This window comes from Crassostrea angulata, chromosome 6, assembly GCF_025612915.1.
Source record: "Crassostrea angulata isolate pt1a10 chromosome 6, ASM2561291v2, whole genome shotgun sequence".
NCBI lineage: Eukaryota > Metazoa > Mollusca > Bivalvia > Ostreida > Ostreidae > Magallana > Magallana angulata.
The window spans coordinates 60,815,910-60,842,198 of record NC_069116.1 but is presented as its reverse complement, the minus strand read 5'-3'; the positions used below and the strand labels follow the sequence as shown (position 1 = coordinate 60,842,198).

General features: G+C 34.2%; 1 protein-coding gene and 1 non-coding gene across 8 annotated transcripts in view; one reads left to right on the top strand and one right to left on the bottom strand.

Annotated features, from left to right (window-relative positions):
• LOC128187150 (engulfment and cell motility protein 2-like) overlaps positions 1-24,955 on the top strand; it is a 31,358-nt gene extending 6,403 nt beyond the window's left edge. For 2 of the 7 annotated variants that reach the window (XM_052857379.1, XM_052857385.1), the window contains 17 exons: positions 280-351; positions 612-684; positions 882-932; positions 1,369-1,422; positions 8,494-8,616; positions 8,778-8,888; positions 9,696-9,803; positions 10,149-10,257; positions 10,778-10,914; positions 11,106-11,275; positions 13,381-13,496; positions 13,923-14,024; positions 14,634-14,713; positions 17,296-17,331; positions 17,924-17,971; positions 21,598-21,726; positions 22,708-24,955. In XM_052857379.1, coding sequence (XP_052713339.1) covers positions 280-351; positions 612-684; positions 882-932; positions 1,369-1,422; positions 8,494-8,616; positions 8,778-8,888; positions 9,696-9,803; positions 10,149-10,257; positions 10,778-10,914; positions 11,106-11,275; positions 13,381-13,496; positions 13,923-14,024; positions 14,634-14,713; positions 17,296-17,331; positions 17,924-17,971; positions 21,598-21,726; positions 22,708-22,863 — 1,675 coding nt within the window. In that variant the 3' untranslated portion in view covers positions 22,864-24,955. Of the gene's footprint in view, positions 1-279; positions 352-611; positions 685-881; positions 933-1,368; positions 1,423-8,493; positions 8,617-8,777; positions 8,889-9,695; positions 9,804-10,148; positions 10,258-10,777; positions 10,915-11,105; positions 11,276-13,380; positions 13,497-13,922; positions 14,025-14,633; positions 14,714-17,295; positions 17,332-17,923; positions 17,972-19,730; positions 19,767-21,597; positions 21,727-22,707 lie in introns of all 7 variants that reach the window. The other 5 variants (XM_052857380.1, XM_052857383.1, XM_052857381.1 and 2 more) reach the window with 5 other exon arrangements.
• A 531-nt stretch (positions 24,956-25,486) lies between these two features.
• Positions 25,487-25,558, bottom strand: Trnae-cuc (transfer RNA glutamic acid (anticodon CUC)). Its single transcript has one exon. It is a non-coding gene; the product is annotated as a tRNA-Glu (tRNA).
• Positions 25,559-26,289: the final 731 nt, after the last annotated feature.

Genomic DNA, 26,289 nt, shown 5'->3' with positions numbered 1-26,289 from the left:
TGGCGCCTCAATTTGGCGTCATTTGTATTATGAGTTATAATATAATACAAAATCGATACGTAGTGTTATCACAGGCAAAGACACTGGAAAATGTAAATATATGTATATAAAACCTATGGTTCATAAATGTTAATATGTTTTGTTTTTCTGGTTGATGCATACATTTATGTCTGAATTATATCATAATGATATAAAAATTGATTTTGGAAGGAGCTGATCTTAATGTAACTAAGTATAAACAATCATAATGATGCCCTTAATGTCTGGTTTTTGTTGCAGTACTCAGCTATCCAAGCACAAAGAAGTGGAGCAACAGGTGACGCCGGAGAAGATCAACTGTCACCTGAATACGTGAGTCATGTTCACTTCTGTCTGTCATGTATATCAACATTTATTAGCTTCAGTTGAGTCTCTACAGTGAAGGTGGTATAGATGGTTCTCTTGTTTTCCAGTTTTTAAGTATTGTTTGCAATTTTTCCTACAAAAAAGTCACTTTTATCATATTTTTGCTTGATTCAATTATTAAAATGATAAGGCATATTCATCTCATTTTATTTTATTACTTCTGAATTGCTGATGTTTGTTCATGCTGTGTATGACCTCTGTTACAGTCCAGAACTACAGAAGAATGCTTTAGCCCTCTTAAATGCCTTATTTACTAAAGCTAGTCCAGACAAAAAGAGGGTGGGTGCATTTTCTGTACAGTAACTTTTATTTTTTCCATTTTATGTGCTTCAAAGTGTACACACATTGTAAATGTATTCAATGAAAAGTTAAACATTGAAGCAAAGTAAGAGTTTTCCCCCTTTGAACAGAACTACAACTGCTACTTTATATTATGATAAATAAAAAATGTGCAATGTTTTTTCTTTCCATTGTAGAAAATCAATGCCAGCATTCAGAACAAGGCCTTCAGGAATGTCCTAGTGACAGTAAGTGCTTTGATTATACATCTGCCTAACTTAAAATAAAATGTCCTTTGTTCATTGTCAGAAGTCTGACTTTTCTTTTTCATGTGTGTTTCATCAAGATATGATCAGTGAGAATACATCAGCCCAACTGTAAAGTAAAATGTTTTATTGTTCATTGTCAAAAGTCTGCCACCTCTCTTTAAGATTCTTCTCTTTTTCCTTTGTGTTTCATCAAAATATGAACAACCTGTTTATACTTGATTTTGTTTCTTTAAAATCACAACCTTTGTGCATGTACTTCAACAGTTATATGTTACCAGTTGACACATTTAATGGACAATTTCTCTTGGACCCTGTTTTTTTTTTTTTCATAGTGAACAACATTAACACCCCGTCAAATTTTTCACACAAGATTTAGATTTCATTGTTGAATTTCTCTTGCCTCGATCTTATCCAGGTTTCTTTAGAGGTGTGGAATCGCGAATGGAACGCGGCAAATAATGCCAAACAGGCAGGTCTTTGGCGTACGACAGGAGTTCACTCAAACCACTGCAACAGAGTCAGCCTCACACAATAGAACATGTCTGGTCATGATGAATGATTACATATACCATAAGTAGCAAACATTTTAATTTACCTTCTTTGACAACACCTTTATTGTCTTTCAACTTGTTTTGGTGTTTTGATTTACGTAGAAAAAAACAACAAAACATTATCATGTTCTGAGACTATATGCAGAACTTTAATTTTTGTCCAAAACGTTGATGGTACTTCATATCTTGACCAGGCTGTTGAGCTGAGGCAGTGGTTTGTTGTGAACTCTCTGTGGAGCCTCGGTGTGCTTTGAGTAGAATTTGTCTGTGTGACTTGCATGATTACCTCATTGTATGTTGTGTTCCTGTGTTGTAGTAGAGCTCAAGAAAGAATTCTGTGTTCTTATTTTCCGTGTGATTATATTAGCTGCTTTTGTACAGGCGGATTTTGTATTTTCATTAATCAGATATTAAACAGAGGAAAAGAGTAGCACAAACTGTATATCCATTTAAGATCAATAGTTCAAATCCAGTGTGCACGATTTTGATTTCTGGTTGTTGTGTTTATTTTTGCACAATTGTTTTGCACGTTTGCTTTTTTTCATTCAAGTGAAAAGATGATTATTTACACTTATCCAGTGTTTTAAACTCATCAAAAAATCAGCTAGACACTCAGGGCTGACAGCTAGTATAAGTTGTCAGCCCTGTTAAAATTCAACCAGCCTGAAGAAAAAAGTGACATTTGTGTAATTTTTCCATTTGCATGTTAAAGATTCAAAAATCTGTTTTTTCGATTTTGTTTCATCATAAACCGATATTATATACACTTGGCTAAAAAAATATCCATGTCCAGTTGGGCGCTCTTACAACCAAATTTGTTCACCCGTGCTAAAAGTTATGCGTCTCGGCGGTCGGGCAGACGGTAATTTCAAACACTGACTTATCATCTAATAGTACTCAGTTGTTTGTAGATGTTAATTAATATATTGTTGATGATATTATGAATTGAACCAGTCATGGGATTATAGACTTAATCTGTCCCTGACCCAATGATAAGAATGTAGCTCTGAACCAGTTACTGGTACATGTATATACATATATCTGATCAAGTTCTAAATGGGATGTTCTTGCATTTTTAAATCTGAAGGAGTGTGGAACTTTTATGAGAAATGAAACAAGAAGTTTGAACCTAGCAATTACTGGTAAAATGATCACAGAACAGGGATTCTTTTATGTACTAAAATAAAACAAAGATTAAGGACCTTACATATAAAACAAGGAACATTTGGTCTAAGCATGAGATGGGATCCTTACATGAAAAAATGAAGCAAGGATCATAGAGGGTTGAGGTCCCTACATTTAAAATGAAACATGGATAAAGGAATGAGTTCCCTACATGTAAAATTAAGGAAGGATAGAGGGATGATGTCCCTACATGTGAAATACATGTAATACAAGGATAGAGGGTTGAGGCCCCTACATGTAAAATGATACAAGGATAGAGGCTTGAGGTCCCTGCATGTGAGATACATGTCATACAAGGATAGAGGGTTGAGGCCCCTACATGTAAAATGATACAAGGATAGAGGGTTGAGGCCCCTACATGTGAAATGATACAAGGATAGAGGGTTGAGGCCCCTACATGTAAAATGATACAAGGGTAGAGGGATGAGGTCCCTGCATGTGAAATGAAGGAAGGATAGAGAAATGAGATCCCTATATGTAAAATAAAGCAAGAATAGAGAGATTATATGGTCCCCACATCCAAAATGAAACTATTGGGTAAAGAAATGAGGTCCCTACATGTAAAATAAAGCAAGGATAGAAGGATGAGGCCCCTACATATAAAATGATAGAAGGGTAGAGGGATGAGGTCCCTATATGTTTCATTAAGCAAGGAGAGAGATGAGGTCCCCACATGTAAAATAAAGCAATGATAGAGGGATATGGTCCCCACATCCAAAATGAAAGTAGGGAAGAGAGATGAGTCCCTACATGTAAAATGAAGGAAGGATAGAGGGATGATGTTCCTACATGTGAAATACGTGTAATACAAGGATAGAGGGTTGAGGCCCCCACATTCAAAATGAAGCAAGGGTAGAGGGATGAGGTCCCTGCATGTGAAATGAAGGAAGGATAGAGAAATGAGATCCCTACATGTAAAATGAAGCAAAAATAGAGAGATTATATGGTCCCCACATCCAAAATGAAACTATAGGCTAAAGAGAAGAGGTCCATACATGTAAAATAAAGCATTGATAGAGGGATGAGGCCCCTACATGTAAAATGATAGAAGGGTAGAGGGATGAGGTCCCCACATGTAAAATGAAAGTAGGGTAGAGAGATGAGTGTTTACATGTAAAATGAAGCAAGGAATATAGAGATGAGGTCCCTACATGTAAAATGAAAAAAGGATAGAGGGATGAGGTCCCTACATGTAAAATGAAACATAGATTGATAGATGAGGTCTGTTCATTTAAAATGAAGGAAGGAAAGAGAGATGAGGTCCCTACATGCAAAATGAAGCAAGGATAGTAAGAAAAGGTCCCCACATTCAAAATGAAGCAAGAATAAAGAGATGAGGTCCCTTCATGTAAACTGAAGCAAGGATAAAGAGATGGATTCCATTCATGTAAAATGAAGCAAGGATAGAGAGATAAGGTCCCCACATTCAAAATAAAACTAGGATCATAGAGAGATGAGGTCCTACATGCAAAATGAAGCATGGCTAGAAAGATGAAGTCCCTATATGTAAAATCAAACAGGCATAGAGGGATGAGGTCCCTACAGGTAAAATAAAGCAAGGATAGAGGAATGAGTTCCCTGCATGTAAAATGAAATAAGGTGAGAGGGGTAAGGTTCTTGCATATAAGATGTAACAAGGCGTGTGAAATTGTAGATTGATGTACATGTATAAGGATGGTTGGTTACATGTAAGACAAAGAAAGGAGTCTTTACATGTAAATTGAAACAAGGAGTGTGGACCTTACAACAAAATGAAACAAGGTGTGTTACATCCTCACATATACTAGATGAAACAGTGATTAAAAATCCTTTATTGAAAATGAAACTTAGGAGGGTGAGTCTTAATGATTGGGGTAATGGGGGAGGGATTTCCTTTCTTGTATACATATAAAATTTCTGAATTAAAACAAAGGAGATGAACCTCAAAACACAATATACAAAACTTTGGGGACTTTGAAAAGCAAAGGAAGCTGACTCACTATAATTATCAGTTAGGTCCTGAATGACACAAGGAATAATTTTTCTGTATAACATAAAGAATATTATGCTTATCCAAATGACATGTAAATACATACCAAGCTTAGTTCCCTCCACTAAAATGATAAAATTTACCTTGTATGCTTATTGGACAAAAAGCAGCTGATATCAAACTATGAGCTCCTGATAATAGTCAGGTTGTTGCAGATCTATGTCCTCACCATTCTAACAATGGAGGCCGAATCACCATTATAAAGTACAGGGTAAACACGACATCTGTGTATGTGGTTGATGTCTCCCATATGTTAAAGATTAACTAAAACTATGCTTATTGTTTTTCACGGCTCCATTTATCAGACATTGTTGCCTAACCTAAATTTTAACATATATATAATCTGACAGGTATGAAGAGATGAAGAAATGATTGATAAATTTTCTCAGCCTATAGAACAATGGTTGTGAGATTTCTGGAATTCTAGCTGGTGTTTAGACATTCCAAGAACTGAATGCCAAGTGTTAAACAGCTCTCATAGAATCTGCATTTATTTAGATCATTAAGATCATTCTATGAAGTGGTTTTAATATTTCACTATTGTAAATTAGTTAAAATATATAACATTTGATTTAAGGAGTCTATGAAATAAGTAACATTGATTTTGAATAGTTAATTTGAAATGTTTTGATAATTAAAACATTTAAGTTTAGGTGAAAAAAATTATATAACCAGTATAATATTTAATATTATGGGTTGTTTTAAAACATTGAATATAGTTGTTGTATTAAAACACCTAAGTAGGGTATTATGGCTTTTGATTTAATTAGAAATGATATAACATTTAAGATTGTGGTCATGATATTAAATATAAGTAATATTAATTATATTACATAATATTAAGTATAAGGGTCAGGATATTTAACATGGGGGAAAATATGATATTTAATTAATGTAAAATTTATGAAAATCTGTAGCATATTACTTGTAGTTCAAGGAGAAAAAATAATATTTTCATAAGAAAAAGAACTGTTTAACAGATTTGATGTAGAATACAACAATAGCTGCAGGAAGCACCTGTTATATGAGAAAGCTGTCAACAATGGATCAACAGATGGTTATGATCAGCCAAGTTGTTTTGACTAAGAACACAAGTGCATGGCAGCTACAATGAACTTTATAGATAAAAATAAATCATAAGGAAGAAGTCTTTTCTTATTTCCCTATTATCAAGATGTAGTCTTTATGACGCCTAGTCACGAAATCTTTCCTTGATTTAAAACTTGAAATATTTTTCCATTAAAATTTTTGTCATCCCCCTTTTTCCAAAGCTTTTAAAGTATAGACCTTCTGTAATTTAACATAAATTGTATCAATGCATCAAGGTGATGATGACTGTAGCTTCATTGTAGTTTTATAATGTGATCTAAGGATGAAGATGCATCCATCTTAATGCAAATATGCATTAAATGCCAGCTATAGTGCTAAATTTTACATACATGCATTTTAACAATGCCAAATTACAGTCGCACACTGAATGAAAAAATCCCACAGTTGTATAATGACCACGGTGCTGTTTGTGAATTTTTAACTGTGGGCTTCATTTACATGATTACAGCACTGACTGTAGGGTCAGATGCACCACTGACTGTAGGGTCAGACGCACCGTGTGTCCTGTACTAAGTGGTCTGTAACAGACGGGCAATCAGACCCCGTTATCTGCAGACTCTGATGTCTGGTAGATTAAATTCTATCTAGACCTGATGTTTTATCAGATTCTGGATTCTGGGGAGATTCAGGCCGCTAGGTATCCCATCGGCAATTAACACGTACTGAACTGACTTAGCTTTGTTTTATACAAACATGATTGAAGAAGCTATTTATATAAAAAAAAAAATAAAGAGAGCAATTTTTAACTGAGGAAGAAAAGCCCCTGGACGGTGTTGGTTTATCTACACAGGAAGTGTTTATATTCGGAGACTGTTTTAATGACTGCGTATAAGAGTACCTAGGCAGTTGCTGGTCTCTAAGTGGGGCTTCAGTGTATACAATCTGCTGGGAGGAAGGAATTGCTGCAATACCTGTGAACCTGACATGAAGTATACAGCAGATATACACCAGGGTTAACGGCTGGGGGAGACCCTTCTTTGACCACTCTCCTGAGTTCACACCGGAGGTGGAGAATAATCATTGGCCTTTTGTCAGGTTCCCTCTCACGGACATTAGCCAAAGGAAATGTGGATGAGTGTTGGGGGATTTTATTGGTGCTGTACTGGTGAATGTGATAATTGACATCAAATGTCACCCTCTATACATCCTGCTGATTCCCATGTAATTATTGTGTATCCAAAGCTATAGACTGTCTCATACCGAGTGTAGCCAAAGCTATAGACTGTCTCATACCGAGTGTAGCCAAAGCTATAGAGGCTGTCTCATACAGCTCCTGGTTTACATTTAATCATGGATACGTTGCGCTTTGACCGTCATCAGCTCTGGGTAATGTTTGTATATATACAGTGTAGATTTTGTTTGCTTTTATATATCCAAGACATATCAGATTTTATATTTTTTAGTGTTCGTTTCCTGTGATACAGTTATTTACTGTTTATAATATATAGGTACTGGTACAATATGTATTGTTATATCTTTAGCTTTGGGTAGAGCTTGTGTTTTTCATTGAATATGTATATATACATGTACATGTATGTTTAGATATGTAAATAGAGAAAGATAATTGCATGACGTTAATTAATTTAAAAAAAATTAAATTTAAAAAATCTAAAAAATTAATTCTTTAAATAGACCTTATAGGGAGAGGGAAGTATATAAAAGCATAAATAATGATATTGCTTTATTTACCCCTTCACGGTAACTGTGCCTACTGTGGTAGTGCTCTTTTGCAGGGCAAAATGACATAATTGGGCGAAATAAGATGTAACGTCAATTGTTTCATTTACGTCATTTAATTATCTACCTACCAAAATTTCAACAAAGTATACCAATTTACCCTGTAAGAGAGCAGTACCGCAGTTATCATACAGGAGTGTATTACAGTTTTAAAGTAAAAATTCTATGTATTCATTAAAAAAAAACCCAGACAATTAACAGTATGTGTTGATAGAATACTGCATCAGACAAAATTTAAGTTCAATTTTTTTTTTTACAATTCAATTTTTTTAAGGTTGTGACTTTTTAGATTCACATTTCTATGAATTGTGAACAATTCATTGCTTAACTTCATGAGGAAATGAAATCTATTTTAATTCATTTTATAGAAGTAAATAAATCTATTTTCAAAGGGGTTTTGTTCATTTTACTCCGTAAAAATATTAATATAGCTTACCATAAGATTGCATACTTCTTTACCAATAAAATTGAAAAATACAGACAAAATATGGAGGAGGTTACCAGCAAACAGGTCTGTGGATGTTGGTATTTTGGTAGACAGCTAGTGGACTAAGAGGTTAAATACTGTAGAATCCTTCTCATATGCAAGAATTTTTATGATAATTATGCATTTAAATTTGCCTCAGATCTCGAGAATAAAAATCGCTAATGCTAGATTTTTAACGTAGCTTCATGAAGTTACATCTGGCAGAAAAATAAAAGTTAGATTTTAAGATCAGCGAGGTGTTCTTCAAATTTAATGAACACATTATAAAGATGCGACTAATAAGGAATCTATTTTACCACATTCACCACATTTATAATCACCATCAGTCTGATTAAATTCAGCCATTCTGATACGTTACGTTCTCAGAACGGCTGATTTTAATCAGTTTGATATCACCATATACTTGATAATCTCGTAATTTGGGGAGTTTTCTGTTTGTAGAATGTGCTGAACACTTCGCGCACCATCGGTTCGGAGATGGGTCACCAGCTGTACTGTCTACAGACCCTGATGTTAAACATGTACGAGACCCGGATGAATACTCCGGCTGATCCAGATGATCCAGTTAGTATTTCAAATAAAATTGTGTGAAAAATAGAGAAAAATAATTTTTAAAAATTATGGAAGAATTTGGGTCAATGAAAAAAAATAATTCTCCTTACTACATTTATGGCCATTTTGGTTATTTATTTTGGTCCAAAATAAAGGTGTTCCTGTTGTTTCAGAATGTGCAGAAGCAGATTGACTCGCTGACAAAGATTTGTTTTGATGTGGACAATGAGACAGCACAGTCGGGGAACCGCAAGTCTACCCTCTACAGGAAGCTCGGCTTTCAGGTACAACAAAATCTGGTTCTAACGTCTGTCATCTACCACAATATTTGCAGCTTCTAACCCCAATTGTTCAGATACATTTAGTCATTTTATAGATATAGAGATTTGGTTTGATGTTGTAGTTTTATCTTCATTCTTGTTTCGATAATTCTGTAACCTGCAATGTTGATGATCTAACAACAGTGATATTGGTTTATCAAGGAGGTGCTAATTGGTATAATTCGCTGCTAAGTGTTAAGTTGTATAATCTTGAAATCTATTCATTCCAACTGTAACTTTTTATTACCACATATATAACCCTATCTTGACAATGTTTATTGGAAAGTTCTTTCATTTGAGAGCACAATTTAATTTGTACATGTATATCAAACATACTATATATCTTCCATCTTATGAAGGGTTAACTAAAGGTTTATTTAATCCATGCAATGGTTTAAACTTAACGGTTTACAACCACAAGGTAAACAAATCTCCCTGTTTATTGGATAGCTCTTTCATTAAGTGATCAGTTATATAACTTACAGATATAATTGACATACTGCATGCTCTCTCTCCTCTCAGGACCAATCAAACTCCGGCAATGACTTCTCCCTGTTATAAAGATATTATTATTAATGTACTACATTTATCTTCTCTCCTCTCAGGACCAATCAAACCCCGGCAATGACTTCTCCCTGTTATAAAGATATTATTATTAATGTACTACATTTATCTTCTCTTCTCTCAGGACTAATCAAACCCCGGCAATGACTTCTCCCTGTTATAAAGATATTATTATTAATGTACTACATTTATCTTCTCTCCTCTCAGGACCAATCAAACCCTGGCAATGACTTCTCCCTGAACACACCCCCGGGTCTGCTGGCTCTGGACAACATCTGCTACTTCTCCAACAAGTACCAGGAGAGCTGTGTCAAGGTCAGTCACCCTGTTGTCATGGAGACAAACTCTGGTTGTCATGGAAATAAACCCTGATTTATGAAAGAACTTACATGTACAACATATGCTGAAATTTAAAAATGACCTTTTTTCATAGACTATTTAATTTTTATAATCTATTCCAGTCTAAACATAAATATAAAAGTTACGACAGTTGTGTGTAAATCGTTTTTTATAACTTAAATGAATTGAAAACCAGTTTATAAGCCAGTTAATGTCTTTGACTTTATTGTAAGTTTTTTTAACCACAGCCCTGGTTTGTCAGATGGACACATCTGTACTGTTTCTAACTGTATAGATACATTTTTGCTTTGTCACCGGTAGGTTGTTTTGGAAAACTGCACGAGGGCGGACGAACATGACTGTCCATTTATAAAGGCAAGCATTATGCTAACCAAAACGTTGTGCGAAATTCTGCGGATTGGAGAACCTCGTGAGTAATACCTCGCTTTGTTCTACTGAAAACTTTGCTCACAGAACAATGAGATTAAAGGCAAACACATTTCTGTTAAGAATAATTTTTAGAGGGGGTTTAATTTATGAAAATTAGATGTATGACATTTAAATGGTATAATTGACAGTTGTCAGAGCTGAGCTGCTTAGAAATAAGAATTGTTGCATCCTAGCTGTCATTGGTGTAAAGATATCTCAGAAGTTCAATTTTTTAAATGTGTATGAAACATCCCGTTTATCTTCCAATCAATTGTAGGAAACCCATCTTTATTCTTTACTTTATTTATAAATTTTTTGTCTTCCATTCCATTGATTCCAATCTTATTCCTAACTTTGTGAATACTATTTATTGATGCCTGACTGTTCTAATCGAATTGTAATAAAGATATTTCCTTTCTTTACCTTTATACCTGGTCAATGTATATTGTATCTGGTTGTATTAAAGATATCAATGTTCTTTACCTTTATACCTGGTCAATGTATATTGTATCTGGTTATAGCCCAGGAAGAGGAGACAGCTTACTACCCAATGTTGTTCAGCCATGACAAGCCGTTTGAGGAGTTCTTCTGCATCTGTATACAGCTCCTCAACAAAACATGGAGAGAGATGAGGGCATCGATGGAGGACTTTCCCAAGGTCAGTGTAAAGGGTAGGGGGGTGGGAAGGGGGCGGGGTCAAGGAATTCTTGGAAAAGAACATTTACTGTTTGAATTAATGTTTCTTTGTTTTTATGTTGTAAAATCATTTTAGTTATGGAGCATCAAATTACTTGTTCCAATTTTTTTTAGAGATGTGTGTTGCATAGTGTTTTTATTCTGTGGATGTAGGTGCTGGGAGTTGCAAAAGAACAAATCACGCGAGCGCTGCAGAATCAGCCGCCGACCTTTGATGCGTTCAGGGTGAGGCTGAACCAGCTGACGTACGCGGAGATAATCCGCCTGTGGGAGCGTGAGAGGAAGAGCAAGGAGGAGGACCAAGCCCAGGCTGCGCCCATCATGTAAATATCACTGATTGATGTCGTTAAGGTGGTATGGGATGTGGATTAAAGTACATCAAAATTAGAATACTTTTACCGGTTTAAAATTGTAAAATTTTACATTATTAAACCAAAAATAGCTTTTGAAAATATTTGGAGAGGTAAAAGATGTAAACCCCCCAGTGAGATTCAAATCATGACTTGCAGATTTGTGGTAAAACCTCTAACCCACTGTGCTACATTGTTAGTTGAAAGAAACTTTTTATATAATTACACTTCATTTTATTGTTTATTTTGATAAGCAACACGTCACAACATGGAAATGTCCCATACCACCAAACATCTCAACATCAAAACAATGTCAGTCATTGATGTCAATAATGTAACTATCAACTTCAAAACATAAAAAAATTACTAAGCTTCAGACTAATGTTTTGAAAAATATATATTTTTACAGTTTGCATTATATGCACCCAATAAAATAAAGTACTTCTTTACTTTTATTGAATTTTATAAAGTATACATGTTGATACATTGACCAAGTGTCATGAAACACTGAGTCACTATAAACACAGTCAGTGCTGCTATATACTGAAGGGAGTTGTCATGAAACACTGAGTCACTATAAACACTGTCAGTGCTGCTATATACTGAAGCGAGTTGTCATGAAACACTGAGTCACTATAAACACAGTCAGTGCTGCTATATACTGAAGAGAGTTGTCATGAAACACTGAGTCACTATAAACACAGTCAGTGCTGCTATATACTGAAGCGAGTTGTCATGAAACACTGAGTCACTATAAACACAGTCAGTGCTGCTATATACTGAAGAGAGTTGTCATGAAACACTGAGTCACTATAAACACAGTCAGTGCTGCTATATACTGAAGCGAGTTGTCATGAAACACTGAGTCACTATAAACACAGTCAGTGCTGCTATATACTGAAGGGAGTTGTCATGAAACACTGAGTCACTATAAACACTGTCAGTGCTGCTATATACTGAAGGGAGTTGTCATGAAACACTGAGTCACTATAAACACAGTCAGTGCTGCTATATACTGAAGAAAGTTGTCATGAAACACTGAGTCACTATAAACACTGTCAGTGCTGCTATATACTGAAGGGAGTTGTCATGAAACACTGAGTCACTATAAACACTGTCAGTGCTGCTATATACTGAAGGGAGTTGTCATGAAACACTGAGTCACTATAAACACAGTCAGTGCTGCTATATACTGAAGGGAGTTGTCATGAAACACTGAGTCACTATAAACACTGTCAGTGCTGCTATATACTGAAGGGAGTTGTCATGAAACACTGAGTCACTATAAACACAGTCAGTGCTGCTATATACTGAAGGGAGTTGTCATGAAACACTGAGTCACTATAAACACAGTCAGTGCTGCTATACACTGAAGGGAGTTGTCATGAAACACTGAGTCACTATAAACACAGTCAGTGCTGCTATACACTGAAGGGAGTTGTCATGAAACACTGAGTCACTATAAACACAGTCAGTGCTGCTATACACTGAAGGGAGTTGTCATGAAACACTGAGTCACTATAAACACAGTCAGTGCTGCTATACACTGAAGGGAGTTGTCATGAAACACTGAGTCACTATAAACACAGTCAGTGCTGCCATACACTGAAGAGAGTTGTCATGAAACACTGAGTCACTATAAACACTGTCAGTGCTGCTATACACTGAAGGGAGTTGTCATGAAACACTGAGTCACTATAAACACAGTCAGTGCTGCTATATACTGAAGGGAGTTGTCATGAAACACTGAGTCACTATAAACACAGTCAGTGCTGCTATATACTGAAGCGAGTTGTCATGAAACACTGAGTCACTATAAACACAGTCAGTGCTGCTATATACTGAAGGGAGTTGTCATGAAACACTGAGTCACTATAAACACTGTCAGTGCTGCTATATACTGAAGGGAGTTGTCATGAAACACTGAGTCACTATAAACACAGTCAGTGCTGCTATATACTGAAGAGAGTTGTCATGAAACACTGAGTCACTATAAACACAGTCAGTGCTGCTATATACTGAAGGGAGTTGTCCCAATGTCTGATACCCAGAGTAATACAATGGATGTAATGTTACAGAGAGCTGAGGAAGATGATCACGCCCGAAATGAAGGAGCTGATTCGCCAACAGAGGTTGAACTACTTGATTGAGGGGTCAAAGTTCCCCAAGTACACCACAAGGGGGCGCACCAAAGGTAAGTCGTTCCGTACCTGGTCAGTGGGAGTTCAATATTCCGTACCTGGTTATGTTGAATTAATTATGAAGAATTAAGATTAGGATAAACCTAGCATACAGATTCACTTTTGTGGACAGGTTTGGTTAATTTCATTATGAAGAAAGCAGGGTTAAAACATCAGGGCATTTTAATTTTTGAGATTTTCTTAAATTTAAGTACCGAAGATAATTTTATTGAAATGTTTGCTTATTATTTTTTTTGATTTTTCTAACTGGGAAAAATAACCCATGCAAAATAACTTTAATATAATAATTATGGCATGCTTTTTTTGCTTTCGGCCTATTAAATTAATTGTCAGCTTTTGAATTAATATTCATTATTGGAAGAATTTCTTTTTGGACTAAAAAACTGAGATAAAACTTTTTGAAAATATTGTTTTCACAGAGAAGTACTGGCAATGGAAACTGACCCCAAACCTTAAAGCCTTCCACTATGGCGACTGTGCAGAAAATGACAACCTACCCCTAGAAAAGCTGAACAATAAATGTAAGTATACCCTACCCCCAAAAAACTTAACAATAAATCTAAATATACCTACCCACAGAAAAGCTGACCAATAGATGTTAGTATACTGTGGTTTCATCAATATTCGTTGAATACCAATTTTCGTGGATTTCATTGTTTAGTTGATCCACGAAATTACATGTTCATTGAAGTGCAATTTTTATTAACATTTTGTATTGATAGGGTCATTGGCCACGAATTTACGTATCCTTGAAACTGTGATTTTCACTTTATCCACGAAAATTGATGCCCTTGAAAATTAATGAAACCACAGTAACCTAATTAAAACAAATAATTAATGTATGGCAAGTACAGGATCTAAATACAACAAACAGGGTCCCACAACACAGACTGAGAACTACAACCATTACCAAATACTGTAATGTAAATTTCTATAGGGTTTGTGCATCATGATTCTTTTGGACAGCAAAGCTGAATGTAAATTATTAGGAGTTTTATTACAACTACATGTACATGAGACAAATAACATTCTATTTACCTACAATTATCTTTAATTTTTTAATTTTTTGCTGTTAATCTTGGGGAGAGTTGTAGTTAAAAGTCCCTCTCAGGATGTTTCTGTATTTTTAGTGCCTGTGAGCGACATTAAATCGTTTGTCACCGGGAGAGACTGTCCACACATCAAGGATAAAAAGGAGAAGACCAGAATGGTGAGTGATTTAGTATACAGGGCATATATAGGGAATAATACTCTGTCCCAAGATATCCTGGATTTACATTTTGCTTAATTGCATGATATTTATAAATACCTCAGGGTTCAAACGATGTTCATTCAAAAGTATGAAATATTTCCAAGATTTCACAGTCGAAACACCCCTGTTAGCTGATCAGGTTTCAATACAATGCTAAAAAATGTGATGTCTACAGGGATTTTGCATTGCAGTAAGCCTGGTTGTAAAATTGCGCGATGTATGCCGAGTGTATTCCAAATGGAGAAAAGATGTAAACATTCCCCATTATAAATCTCCATAAGGAAACTTTTTTCATTCCTGTGAATTTTTCCGAGTGAAAGATAATAATGTGTCAATGAAATAATCTTGGAAATTATCCCTTTCAACTATTTCAATTGCACTTCTTACACAGGTATGTGTAATTTTATTAAAAATTGTCCAAATGTGCTGCATAAATATCTTGGGACAGACTATAGTAGAACATAGTACTTAAGAAGGTCATACAAAGTTACCTACCATCTGGTCAGAGATGGCGAGGTGTCTAGTATACATTGTATGTGATACTGTATCATCAATCGTTTTGTGATGGTGAGTAATTCAATAGGAGTTTCCCAGCTGCACAATGGTCTGTGAGGAGGAGGAGGAGTTTTGTACTTTGCCAATTGGACCGTTGATATTTGTGGGGGCTCAATTTCATTGGAACCTCTTACCCACTATTACAATTTCCAAGGTCATCTAAATGTGTTAACTAACAAATAGCCATTTAAAGAATACATCTATGTTATGCTACATCAGACAGTAATTATGTTTTGTAGCTTTTTCTAGATTAGAAGTGTAAAAACAGTAATTGTAATAAGAATGGATTTTGCATAAAGCCAGTATAGCAATGGTTTGTCTTTTATCTTTCTGCACGTTTATTCTGTTTCCTTTGTTTTCTGAAATAGCATGATGATGATGATGATGATGATGATGATAATGATGATGATGATGATGATGATGATTGAAGCAATAAAGCTGTAGTTTGCTTGGCTTTCTGGGTCTGTGTAAAGTACAGTGTTGCTGTGGCCCTTGTTGCTTGAAAGAGTATCCTACAGCATTTGATTGTCTCTCTCTCTGTATGCTTGTTTATGTGCATTTTTACACCGGAGAATAATTGAAGAATTGAACAATACACTGGTATTTTCTATACTTTATCAACATGGTCTTTGTACATTACCTTGAGTTGGTCAAAATACAGAGAAATTTCAGTAGCAACTTGCAGTGCCCGATTCTATTCTATTTATAATGACTACAGTACAAATTCTGTACATGCTTTTTGATGGGTGATGGGTGTGTATAATTATATTTAGAACTAAGCTTTACTGCTAAAAAACTTTACACTGATTTTATTCTTTAGACTTTGTGCTTTGACCCCCCCCCCCCCTCCCCCTGTGTAAAGTTTCACACGGTTTATATGAGTATCTTAGAGTTTGCTTGAACACCACTGCCATATCTGACTTCAGTGATTTCACCCATCATTCTGCAGCTGTTGGAAGCAAATTAAGCTTCTCATTTTAAATGGAAGTGTTCAGAACTCTCTTATGCAAGCTTTGTTACAACTCCTCAGTTTACATTCACCACATGGTTTATTTTCTTAAGTTATATTCATAGACCTGTACTGTAAAGTTTGAACAGTACTGGTAAATCCTTCTAACTATCCCTGTATTTCACAATCTGTAAAGTTTACACAGTAAATCTTTCTTCTAACTATCCCTCTGTTTCACAATCTGGTTCCTTTAAGTTGTTTTGTTATTTTTCCTAATTCATCATACCACACAACGGTCATTAATTGTTGATTGTATATATACTTGTGCATCAACATTTGAGTTTTGATTCCTAGTGGTCAATTATAGTTAAGAGTTATGACTTTTTCCAGTATACCTTTGTTAAACTTTGCACTTTAATCTGAGCTGTTCAGGAGAATTAGTTTTGTATCTCTGTTTATTACCTCCCTTGTGTGATGATTTATCAACCTTAACATATATATTGTTATTTGTTTACTGACTCTCAAGATACATTTAGCAGAAAGTGTATCTATGTTTATAAAGTGGGATTATATAAATCAAAAATGTGAATGTCATCTTGGGGGATCGGGTAGAAAAAAAAATTACAAAGCCATGCAATTAAAAAGAAAGATGTAACTTTTAATTTTTTTTTCTTACATAAAAATGATCCTTATTCATGTTAAAAGGTTAGCTAGTAAGAGCTGAAAAAGAGGTCAAATGTCTTGTACTGGAATATAAATAAAGAAAAACAATTTTTGTTTGGAAAACTTTTTTCTGATCGAGGAATCTTAAAAATGAGGTTTGTATTACTTGTATTAAATTGACTCAGTTGAAAATACTTTGATATTGAATTTAATCCAAAAAGTGTCAAGATCTTTTAAATGTTGTGTATGTGTGATATTTTGTAACATATCTTAGACAGTTAGAATTATATTTCAATCAAACAAAATAGGCTTAAAGCATACACATGATACTGATTCATTGTAAAGCATACACATGATACTGATTCATTAAAAGGCTCCAACAGGGACTCTGCCAAAGACTAAGTTTAAGGTAATGAAAAAGAAGATTTCTTTCAGCTTGGAATTACCTACTGGTGTGCTACTGAATAATACAACCTACTAACACTATAGGAATGGTTGTCTCTTTCAGGGAATGATTATTTTTGTTCTCTTTTAGCCTCTAAGCTTTTAAGTGATTTTGATTTGTAAAATTGCACTTTGACTCGCCCCTCTGATCTATTGCTTTAACATTCAATACATTTTTATCGGGTAATTTCAGTGCTTACAAAATTAAAAAATCCCTTCCCCCCAAAATATTAATATAATTAAAAAACAAGAAAAATTTAGTGTTGATATTTTCTTGAAATTATTTTGAAAAAATATCTGTGAAAATCACAGGACTAATATTTTATGTAATCATAAAATCATTTAATATTAACCAAAAATTCTTGATGCCAAATTGAATATTCCAATATATGGTTACCATAGTTACTGGTAGTTTGACATTCAGTAACGAAGCCTCTGTAATCAATTACATTTTTTCCTATAACTTTGACACATCAGTCAAACTTTTGGATAACCTTGCCCACTTTGTAGTACCAGAAGATTTTGTAAACTTTTCCGTTTGATTTCTTTGTCTGTAGACAGATACGCATCATATGTTCAGGAGACCAACAGACCATGCCTTTTCGGTAACCTTAAGGACTCGCTGAATCTCATTGGAAGATCTGCTATAGCTGGCTATTAGCTTACACAAATACAAACTAATTTTGACCACTATCTGCTTTTATTTAGCAATTGTTTATATATTGATATTTATTTTTAATTTGCCACAACAGTTTTATTCTATTTTTTGTATAAAATGCCTTTTGGCTTGTATAAAATGGCTTTTTCTCTCTTTACATAAAATTAATCCCCAATGTAAATTTGAATGAAAAATCAATTGAACTTTATAAGTTTAAGAAATATACAGTCTCTGTGAATTTTTTCCCTGTTCTTTTTTGAATATCGATACTTGAAATGTTTAACAGAGTAACCTCAATAGCCCAACAATTACAATATTGATGAGTAGAGAATATTTATCAGGAACCCATACAGCAAAGTACATGTATTACAGTACAATGTATCAGCAAGATGTACTGGCCATTATTGTTGCTGTGACAACCATTACTCTGTCATTAAGCCTCAGGGCCATTATAAAACTGAGACCAGCTGGCTCACTTCTAATCTCAGTTTAACTTTTCTGCCTTATATTCCTTGTGTAAAAGTGAGACTGGGATCAAAAGTGATCTTGTCTATGAAAGTCTGTAGTGTGGTGTTTAGCTACCAGCTAGGGAATTAGCTTTACATGTATAGTGAAACACCCACAGGTATAACCCTTACAAGCATATAACCTTGAACATTAGATTGCCAATGGCTAGAATAAAATGGGAATTAGGGGGGAGGGTAAATTTTCCTTTGAAATTTTTCTATAGTCTCAGCTTGAGTTTTAAAGTAATTAAGAACAAGGTCGGAAAATGGTTCCCCTCGAAAGTAGAGATGTTTATTCCGAGTGTTGTAGATTTTTCAAAATCTTTTGGTGCACAGCATTGCAACATTACTTCTTGGCAGGGATAATTGATTGATTAGGTTTTTTAATGTTAATTTTTAATAGAACTGATCCTAAACCCCCCCCCCCCAACCCACCCACCCCCATTGCATTAATTTAAGTCAGATTGTGCCTGTATGTATTAAATGTATACCTTCTCTACTTAAGAATTCAAAACAAGAACAAGCTTAGGATAACTGCAAAAGTCATACAAGATTTTAGTCATTTAAAGATAAACATGCAATGGAAACATTTCACGTTGTTAATTCTTATATTAAACAACATAGAAGGAAATTTCACTCTGTTCATTATCCATACAGGTTTAATGAAAACATGCCTCTCTAAAGAAACATTTAGTTTTTCATCAAATACTTAAAGTTAATTAATATATTCTTCATCTAAAATAAATCCAAGTTGCATATAAAGTCTGCCTTTTCCTGTCAGTTCTTTTATAAGCATGAAGAGAGACACAAACTTAAAAGATTGTACTAATTGCTTTTCAATTACATTCATTTTTGCCCAAATATTTAATTTTTATAATAAAATTTTTTTGCATAAGTTACTTAATGTCAAAACAGCTATAATAGAAGCATGCGAGACAATTTTCATGAGGATTTGCCAGATAATTTTATGAAGATTAACACTTTCTTTAATTGCTCTAGATTTTATGATGAATTTCAAAGTATATTTTCTATTCAACTAAAATTAAAGGAACATTTTGTAAATTCATCAAATTAAGATTAAATTAAAACAATGTGTAACAATAATATTGTTTTCATTAAGATACCTGAGTGTTAATTTCCTCTCTTTTTGAATGGAAAAATTGATGAAAGAGAATAATACTTGCTTGTGTTTCATTGTAGCATTTGATTCAAAATGTTGCAGAGATAAATGTAAAAGTAGGATTTTTTTTATTTTATTCCTTGATCTTTACAAAATTGAAACAAGTGTTCTTTTTGAAAATTAAGACTCTACCATTTTATTTTTCATAAAATCTTGTGTAATGTAGCACGATTTTCTTCATCTAATCTAGATACCTTTTTTAGTCAATTTCCTAAAAACCAAAAAATGTAACAAAAGATATGCTTAACATTGAATTCACCTAAGAAAATTTTCATTTCTTTCTGTTTGAAAATTTAAATGAAGAGGGAGATGTTGTCTGCCTTTTTCTTTTTACCTATACTTTACAATATTTTCATATGACTGGTAAATGTTAGCATATCTGAGGCTTAACTAATTGGTGAAAGATCTACTGTTAACAGTCATATTCAATATGTAAAGGATTTGGAATTCATCAAAAGGTAAAACAGATAAAATTGCAATATATGCTATTACAATACACAAACCATTATAATTGTAACATTATAGCAATACAATTAGATGAACAGTATTGCAATAAATTCTATTAAACTAATTAACACTGAATAATATTCCAACCAACAGAATTGTTATCAACAGATTTATGCTACAATTAAACCAACAATATCACTACTCACAGTGTACATGTAAATGTTGCATGGAAGAAAATTGACATACACACATTACATGTAGGATACCTGTAAAATGCCTATTACATGTATGTATTTTATGTGTAGTTTGTATTTAACAAGTATATCCCTGCAATTATAAACATTCAGAGTCAGTTCAACCATCAACAGTTATGAAAATTATGTAGCTTTTTTTTAAGGGGGGGGGGGGGTTAACACATGAAGGTAAACAAGGTAAACATTTAAGGAAAATTGAGAAAGGGATGCAAACACTGATAAATGATACTCATTGATGGCCAATTATTGATGGGTTTTTGAGTATGCATTATTTGGGTGGGTTTGAGAGAATGCATTGTTCATTTTACATTTCATTTCCTTGATTTATTCTTTTTTTCTTTCCCTTGTTTTTTCAAACTAAGTAGGAAGAAGAAATTGCTTTGGCTGTGCACCAATCAGAAAGCATCATTACATGTTAATCATTGATCGATGTATTTCCGCTCCTGATCTTCACCAAAATTCTGTCAAACTTTGTAAATAAGTTACATTTACTGGAAAGATTTCCCCTCCTCTTGCTTCCTAATCAACACAAAACTCCTAAAACTTAATTTGTAAATGAATTTAAATAAAAATATGTAGATTCATATCAAAGTATTTTGTCAATCGATTAGCTGCATGTACTCAACCTGATAAAAAAATAAAGAAATAGATGCAGCTTCCTGCAGGTTGACTTTGCAATACATTAATTGACTTTGAAGTTTCATTTTCAGCTGAGCTTATTAAGTTTGTAATATAGCTTGAGACTGTATTACAGAGAGACATGTAACACTTAATTCAATAGGCCTAAGTCTCCTTTTGTTCAAGTTTCGTATATTCAGCATTTATGTGGTTTGTTTAGGAGGCTAGATGGTCCACAAATCAACCAGAAGATCTACAAAAAACTTTCAGATATGATTTAATTGTTTACCTACCAACTATTATTTAGAAGAGAAAAAATCCATAAATTTTACATGTTAAATTGGGTAATTTACTAAATATTTTATTTAGAGCTCTTCTTTTAAAAGAGATCAACACAGTCTAAAAATTGGCCACGATCATCGAGCCTTCTTAATTCAGTGGTAGTGATTCTTGGTTTCATTATCTGTAGTTTATTTGGTACTTGTAGTATATTAGCATAATTTATATGTATTAATGTAAACTAGAAATAGGTATCTGTATAATATATTTAGTGTTTATTATTCTACAGATGACTACCACAAGTTTTGCAATCCAACATGTGAACTCAGACACGAACGACATGTACTGTTTTGTGGCCAAAGACGAGGTCGAGTTTGACATGTGGACGGATGGACTGAACGTACTACTGGGCCATGAGGTCAGTTATCTACCTCAATCTAATTAAAATTAGAACTTCCATCCACTCCCCGATTTTCGATATGTTGCGCGTGGAAGCTTCCAAGCGACATATTGAAAACCGGGGAGCGGATGGAAGTTCTAATTTTAATTAGATTGTTATCTACCTGTAAAATCACTTCGTCAAAAATCAATCATTGTCCATTAATATCCTGTACAACAACCTTTATTCAGGTGAAAAATTAAGTATTTTGATGGGTTTTTTTTTACTGCAGACTTGTTTTATTTGTGAGTTGATGTTGAAATTCAGTAGTCGCAGCAAACCACTTAAATCATAAAGAAGAGTTAATTGTCACATATAAAAGTTGGTTTACTTAACAGTATGCTGTGACTTGTCCATAATGGTACATGACATCGGATAGGTACATGCAAGTAAAAAGAAGCCAAATAAAAATAAAGAAAAAAAAGGGGGGGAGGGCTTAATCTCCAAAGTCATGAAAATTCATAAGGGGTGTCATACTATACCTATAACCTAAATTTTCCTGTTCAATTTCTCACATGGTCCCAAAAAATTGGGGGGGGGGAACTCCTTGAATTCAATTTTTTAAAAAAATCTTTGGTACAAAAGTGATTGGGGAGGGGGGGGGCTGCCCCCTTTAAGTTTAAGTGATGGTCAAGTTCATGTGGTCCTATAACAGTCAAAGAATTTAATGGGGCTGGGTGACTGGTCAACAATTATAGCCATCAGATCTTCCTTAAATTTTCAGATATGATTTGTTCAGCTATAAACAATCATTTAGTAAAGGAAAAATCTGAACATTTGAGCTTTAAACTCTGATTACCCAGTAGTTTGCTTTATCTTTATATAGAATTCTTCTTCTTCAGGAGATCAATATAGTCTAAAAATGGCCTCAACCATCCAGTTCTCTTAATGATAATTTAAGTGATAAATATGGCTAAATCCTTGGAGTAAGTGCTGTATATTTCGGGTTTTCTTTTCTAGATGAGAAGTACACAGATGTACAAGGATCTGAACATGCTGTTGGACATGGAGATTAGAATTCGTCTGCTGGACGCTGAGGGAATAGCCATTCCTAACGAACCTCCCCCCATTCCCCCAGAGCCAGAGAACTATGACTTTGCCTTCCCTGAGCTTTAGGAACAAGAACCACGTACCTGTGTTCATTCCAACATTGACATTATGATGCTAGTGACATAGAGAACTAATCTTGTACAAGCCATTGATAGGATCTGTTTTTGCTCATTGTTTTTTATATGAGATATCTGAGCATTTTTCCTTTTCATTTTACATGCATGCATCAATTGTTCACAACAATATGTCATTTTGAAAAAATTTGGCTCTTACTCATGCTGGCTTGATATCTTGGTTGATTTATAACCATGATGTACATGCGCGGATCCAGAAAATTTTTCCAGGGGGGGTCCGAAGGATAATTGTGTTTGCCAGGGGGGGTCCGAGGCATATTTTCGCGATAATTTTACAATGTAAATTTAATAAATTTTCATTTTCCAGGGGGGGTCGGGACCCCCCCTCTAGATCCGCGCATGATGTAATCATCTGTGAATGACAGCATCAGATTTATACAGGACCTGTAATTTAATTTCAAGGGAGATAACCCACTTGCAACTGGATTGCTTTTCTAGATCTGCATATAGATATTTGTATTCATTGTGCAATTTTTTTAAAAATTAGTATATATTAAGTTCAATCGATACCTAATCCTTTTTATAAAGTGGATGTTTTTATACTATTTTCTGAGCAATGTCAATATATGTTTTCAGAGTACTCTCCCTGGTAGAAAGTACAATCGAGATATAATACTTCCATACTGTAAAATATACACCTTATTTAAAAAAAAAAATGATTGTGCCTTAAGTGTTAAATCAAGTAATACTGAAATGGTCTGCGTTGAATTATACAAGAAAAAAATTGTTAAAATCTTTTCACTTAGAGATATTTCCTCTGCTGAATCAAAGAATGATTAATAATACAAGCGAAAGGAGGAGCCTCGTTCAGGGATTGTTTGTGAGGCCACATGTTCAATGGGCCCAGATTTGTAAGAGACAATTTCAACTATTATAGACGATGCAGCACATACAGAAATAGCTGACCAGTATTGTAGTGTAGATTCAAGTTTGTTCAAAAACATGATCCCTAGGGGTAGGGTAGGGCCACATTGGAGGGTCCAATTTTTATTAAGGCTTGGGGCAGTGTATGTATTCTAAATGTACTGCTGGAACAGTGATTTCTTTGTACCTTAGTATGTTATTATGTAAATATACTAGTCTTTAAGATAATTCCCAAACTTCCTTTGCTATGAATTGGTTACAGCCAATGATACTGTGACCAATGTGTGGCCCGTTTGTGGTTCAGTTTGAAGCCAAGTATGGTATTTTCACCCTACGAAGGATCAGGGTGAGGAACTAGTCACTGTGTGTGTGTGTGTGTGTACTCTAACATGACTTTGTGTTCACCGATTACTTGAAACAAGTCCATGGGTCGTAAACAAACTGCTATATATTTATGTGATATATATTAAAGGTGTGTAATTGAGGAAAACCCAAAACTGTTTGTAGAAGATGACAGCCATTTTCAATATTTTTTTTTTGCTGTCAAAATAGTATCAAATTCAATTTGTATGTATTTATTGGAAAACAACTTTAAGAAGGCTAGTTGTTTGTGGCCATTTCTAGACTATTTATCTCTTTATAAAGAAATGATTTGTGTAATGTAATACAAATATAGTAGAATATTGATTCTATATTCTAAATCCCAAATATTTGGAATTTTTCTTTATTGAACAGTAGTTTATGGCTTAAAAACAATATCTAACAGTTTTAAGGAGGATCTGGTGTTTCAATTTTGACCCAATTTTTGATTGTCATTAGAATGTTGTTGGAAAGAGTCATCAACTCCATCAAACCGGATTGATCATCATTAACTCGAGTCATGGTCCAGAGTCAGAGGAGATTTCTTCAGGTGAATGGAGATTTAATGTCTACCAGAAACGGACATGGTTTGCGTTGATGGTGATTATGCATGTATCTCAAAATTTATATAGACAATTACTGAGATGGAGAAAAATCTTTTATTTACATATTGTATGGCAGAACACTGTCTGTTAATACAAATGCTTATAATACATTTTTTTGAGAGGATACTAACAATATTAGTAAACTTATTACATACATGTTGAATGAAAAATACAATAAAATACATAAAAATTAAACATTTGTTTTTGTATTGCATGTAATGATTACAGATATAAAATAAGTTTAAATTTAACTCCTTCCTTTGTTGTACAGTTCAAGTGGCATTTTATGCTTTATAAACTGTGAATCGTTAATGTGTCATAAAACATAAATTAACGCATTCCGGTACTTAAATGTACACGTTTGTTAAGCCATTTCTCTTCAACATAAACAAAACAATTCACAATATACAACTTAGACTGAAATTACATATTAATAATAAAGATGTGAACATTTTTAAGGACAAAATTATTTTGATATATTTTAAAATAAACACTTTGGAGGACAATATCCTCATGTCTTTTTAAAAAAAATAAGTAGATACATGTAGATCATGGAATTCGTATCTTAATTCTTCTTTACATTGTAAATATAACCACACATTACAGCTGTTATGGCTGGTATTTGTAAAAATATAGAAATATTATTAGGAGTAGATGGTAGGGTTATACAGACGTAATTTTATAACACAAAGATTTAAATGTTAGGTTGGGTAAGTGCAAAAATCTTTCCCAGACGGGGAATCGAACCCCGGCCGCCGCGGTGAGAGCGCGGAATCCTAACCACTAGACTACCTGGGAAGTTATTAACTACGTATTTAATTCTATATATAAATAGTATTAAAAAAAGAAAGGAGGGTTTATCTCAAATTTCAAAGTTATATATTAGGGACGTATAGATATATCAATGTAATACAAAAGTCAGTGTTGTATGTCACTTTACTTTTTAAACGTTCGATTAGACAGAGTCTACCAGCGGCACGATTTATTCTACAAATCCACTTTATGATAGTATCCGAGGCCTTCCGAATTAAATACCACTAGGCTACGAGGTCAACATGGTCAAAGACTGTCATTTTACGAGAGAACAGTATATATTTTATAAAGTAAATTTATAAAAAAAAAAAATTAACTAAAGAAGGCTTAAATATATTTAATACCACCGATGCTTTCGTGACTCTGCCTTGGTTACAACTTACATGTACAAGCAATCCACCTTACAAACCAGGACGTCCCTGTTTCAAACCTATCTTCCCATAGGATTATTCTCTCAGCTTTGCTCAGGGGAGCAGATCGAGCATCGTTGATTCACTGTTCTCATTCCGGGAGACGAGAATATTTTACCGAAATTCAAAAGAGACCCCTGGCTAGCGAATGCTTGACATAAAAATAAACTAACGTTACAAAGTGATGCATTCGCAATTGCCAAAGCAGTCCATCCATATCCTCTTCTTCTCTGAGCTTCTAATTCACCCGGGCGTTGGTCACATGACAGTTGAGGCGGGAAAACGATGTTGGTAGATTATTTTTTA